The sequence below is a fragment of the Helianthus annuus genome, chromosome 13, assembly GCF_002127325.2.
Source record: "Helianthus annuus cultivar XRQ/B chromosome 13, HanXRQr2.0-SUNRISE, whole genome shotgun sequence".
In the NCBI taxonomy this organism is placed as follows: Eukaryota; Viridiplantae; Streptophyta; class Magnoliopsida; order Asterales; family Asteraceae; genus Helianthus; species Helianthus annuus.
In genome coordinates this window covers 59,156,995-59,159,771 of record NC_035445.2, presented here as the reverse complement: position 1 = coordinate 59,159,771, position 2,777 = coordinate 59,156,995, and the positions used below count along the sequence as shown (strand labels likewise).

General features: G+C 43.4%; 1 protein-coding gene across 1 annotated transcript; it reads left to right on the top strand.

The window, feature by feature from the left end:
• Positions 1–682: 682 nt before the first annotated feature.
• LOC110870223 (early nodulin-75-like) lies at positions 683–1,354 on the top strand. The gene has a single exon (XM_022119422.1). It carries the CDS (start codon positions 683–685, stop codon positions 1,352–1,354), a length of 672 nt encoding a protein of 223 aa, XP_021975114.1.
• Positions 1,355–2,777: the final 1,423 nt, after the last annotated feature.

Below are 2,777 nucleotides of genomic sequence, written 5' to 3'. Positions count from 1 at the left end.
TGTGTCTATTAATCTTGTCCCGGCTCTTCTAACCGAGTCCTGAACGGACGGCAAACATATAAATCTGTATACGAGATTATTTTAATAATTGTCCCAAGTTATAAAAGTTTTATGCCTTGTGCAACCAAACCAATTTTATAAATACTTTTAAAAAGAGTCCGTTAATTGTATTTACCAGTGTAAACTGACGTATTTTTCAAAAAGATTAAGTGCAGGTACTACGCGAAATGGGCTGGAACTCCTGAGGATTAATTAAAGAGTCTTGCAAGCTTTTAATACTTAAAGTCTGTTGAACAATATTTACTTTCTGTTTTAGATCCGCCTGTGGATCCACTTACAACCGTTGTGTAATATTTTGTTATACTTTCAATTCGGTTTGTAATATTATTTTAGACTTCCGTTGGGCATTAAACTGTGATTAATTGACTATGATGATATCAACTATGTCACGATACTCCCCACCGGGCCCACCGGTAATACGTGGAAATATCGGGGTGTGACAGGTTGGTATCAGAGCCAACATTGAGTGAATTAAACACTAGCCTTTTGTGTTTAATCTCAATGACACAGTTTGCACATTCCTTGACTTCCGAGTCTAGGCAAATGACTTAGGACTAATCCTAATCTTAATTGTTTTCTTTTGTTGGTTTCTTTTGTTTGTTTTGACAGGATCAAAAGCAAAATGCCGCCAAAAATTAAAGGCCGAGGAGGAAGAGGAAAAGCTTTAATTTTGACAAGAAACGACCATGAAGCCGGACCATCACACCGGCGTACACCATCAGCAACACTCAGCTCTAGTCCTCATGAAGACTGGAGAACTTACTTGGAGCCCGCGAGACGCTCAGTCTCACTTAGTTCCTCACCGTCCTACCACCATTCGTTCGGGCCACATCAAGATGAGGAGCCCCATGATTCACATCACTCTTTTATCCCGTTGCAGCGTTCGGGTTCTCATAGTTCTTTCCAGAACCCAACTCCCCATTTCCAAAGCCGGTTCAACCCGATGAACCAGATGCAAGAACCAGAGGGTCCAAACCCTTTGGAGCCAGCTGACCACTATCCTGAGATGCACGACATGGAGATGGACGATGATTCAGATCCTGAGATGCCACCAACTAGGACGCCGACACATCCCATTAAGATTTCGAGCGGATCATCCTTTCCTAGTTCGCCTTACAGGGGCCCTGATATTTTTCTTGAAAGATGGGCCACATACAAGTGGGAGTATACTCCCCCTCACCACAACTCGCCACCACACCAGCAGGTCCTTTCTGAGGACCCGCATTTTCAGGCGGTCACGCCACCGCCATCGCCGCCGGTAGAGCAGCAACTGCCTCCAGAACCATCGAGGTGAAGAAGAGGTGCACGGATGTCCGTGCATGGGGGTTTTCACTTAAGCACCCCCAACACTCCAGCAACAACAACTACCCGCCGCTGTATGAAGACCCACAAATGGGTGGGCTTTCGAATGCAATATCTGAAGCCGACTCTGCTCCAGTCGCACCACCACCACCAATGGGTTATGAAAACCCAATCCCTTCTTACCCAGGTGCAGCTGGGTATAACCCTTTTGAGCAGCCAGCTTATTCTGGTTACAACTACAACAATGCCCCTGCCATTGACCCGTATTTCGAGGCAGCTAACTACAATGCTCTCTACCCTAGACCCTTTCCAGCTACGTACCCAACTGGGTACCCCGCATATGGGTATCAATACCCACCACCTCCTCAACCACAGTAGCAGCAGCCGCAGCCGCCACAAATCCAACCACCGCCGCAGCAAGAAATCCTTCAGCGGTTGTACAAGGTGGAGTAAAAGGTAGATGGGGAGCGTAGGAGCCGTCGCGGTCTACTAAAGGGTTTGGCAAGCCTTATAAAGGGGAAGAAGAAGAAGGATTATTAAAAATCCTTGTTTATTTGTTTTGTAATTTTTTTTTCAATTAAGTCCCTGCGTGGACATTTTATTTATGTATTTGGTTCCTGCGTGGACTTGTATTTCTTATTTCAGTCCCCGTGTGGACAAGTTATCTATTTAAATGTAACACCTCATAAAAATCATACCCAATAAAAATAAAGACACGTGTCATGTAAGATAAATGTTTCAGGAACCCGAATCAAGTAAAAGATGTGTGGTAGGATTTAAGAAGGTCGACATGTTAATAAACACCTCTGAACGACCAAATAATAAATCCCAAGACCTTAAATCATTATGATTAACATCTGATATATTTAACCGGTTATTCCTAAAATAAATAAATTCAGTTTATAAAGAATTGGGTTTTTAAAATAATGTTACGATAAGGTGTATGGCCAATTCTTTTCAAAAGAATTCAAGTCCATCTAAATGCATGGCAAGACCTTCCACAAGAGTCCAAGACAACATAAGTGCATGGCTAGGCATGCATGCCCTTTTCAGAACTGATCATGAGGTCCCATACTGTTGCAAAAGACCCAAGATTCGGATTAAGAAAGTTGCATGGTCAAAACCTTAAAATTTACAAGTTTTTGTCTTCTGATGAAGGCTTACGGACCGCAAAGGTGAACCCTTACGGTCCGTAAGGTATCAAACCTGGGCGATGGTTTCTTAAAAGTGGTTACGGACCGCAAAGCCTAAGGCTTACGGTCCGTAAGACCTGTAACTGGGAAAAATTTTGGACAGATGCCTGTTTATCAAGTTACACCGCCTTATATTGGTGGTTTTCGAAAATCAGGGGTCATGCAACTGGTTTTTGGCATCATAGGGACACCTGGGAACATCTTACAACATTTATAGACCTA

What these genes read in the sequence shown, in the direction of transcription:
- LOC110870223 (XM_022119422.1), top strand. Translation starts at nt 683, where the DNA reads ATGCCGCCAAAAATTAAAGGCCGAGGAGGAAGAGGAAAAGCTTTAATT.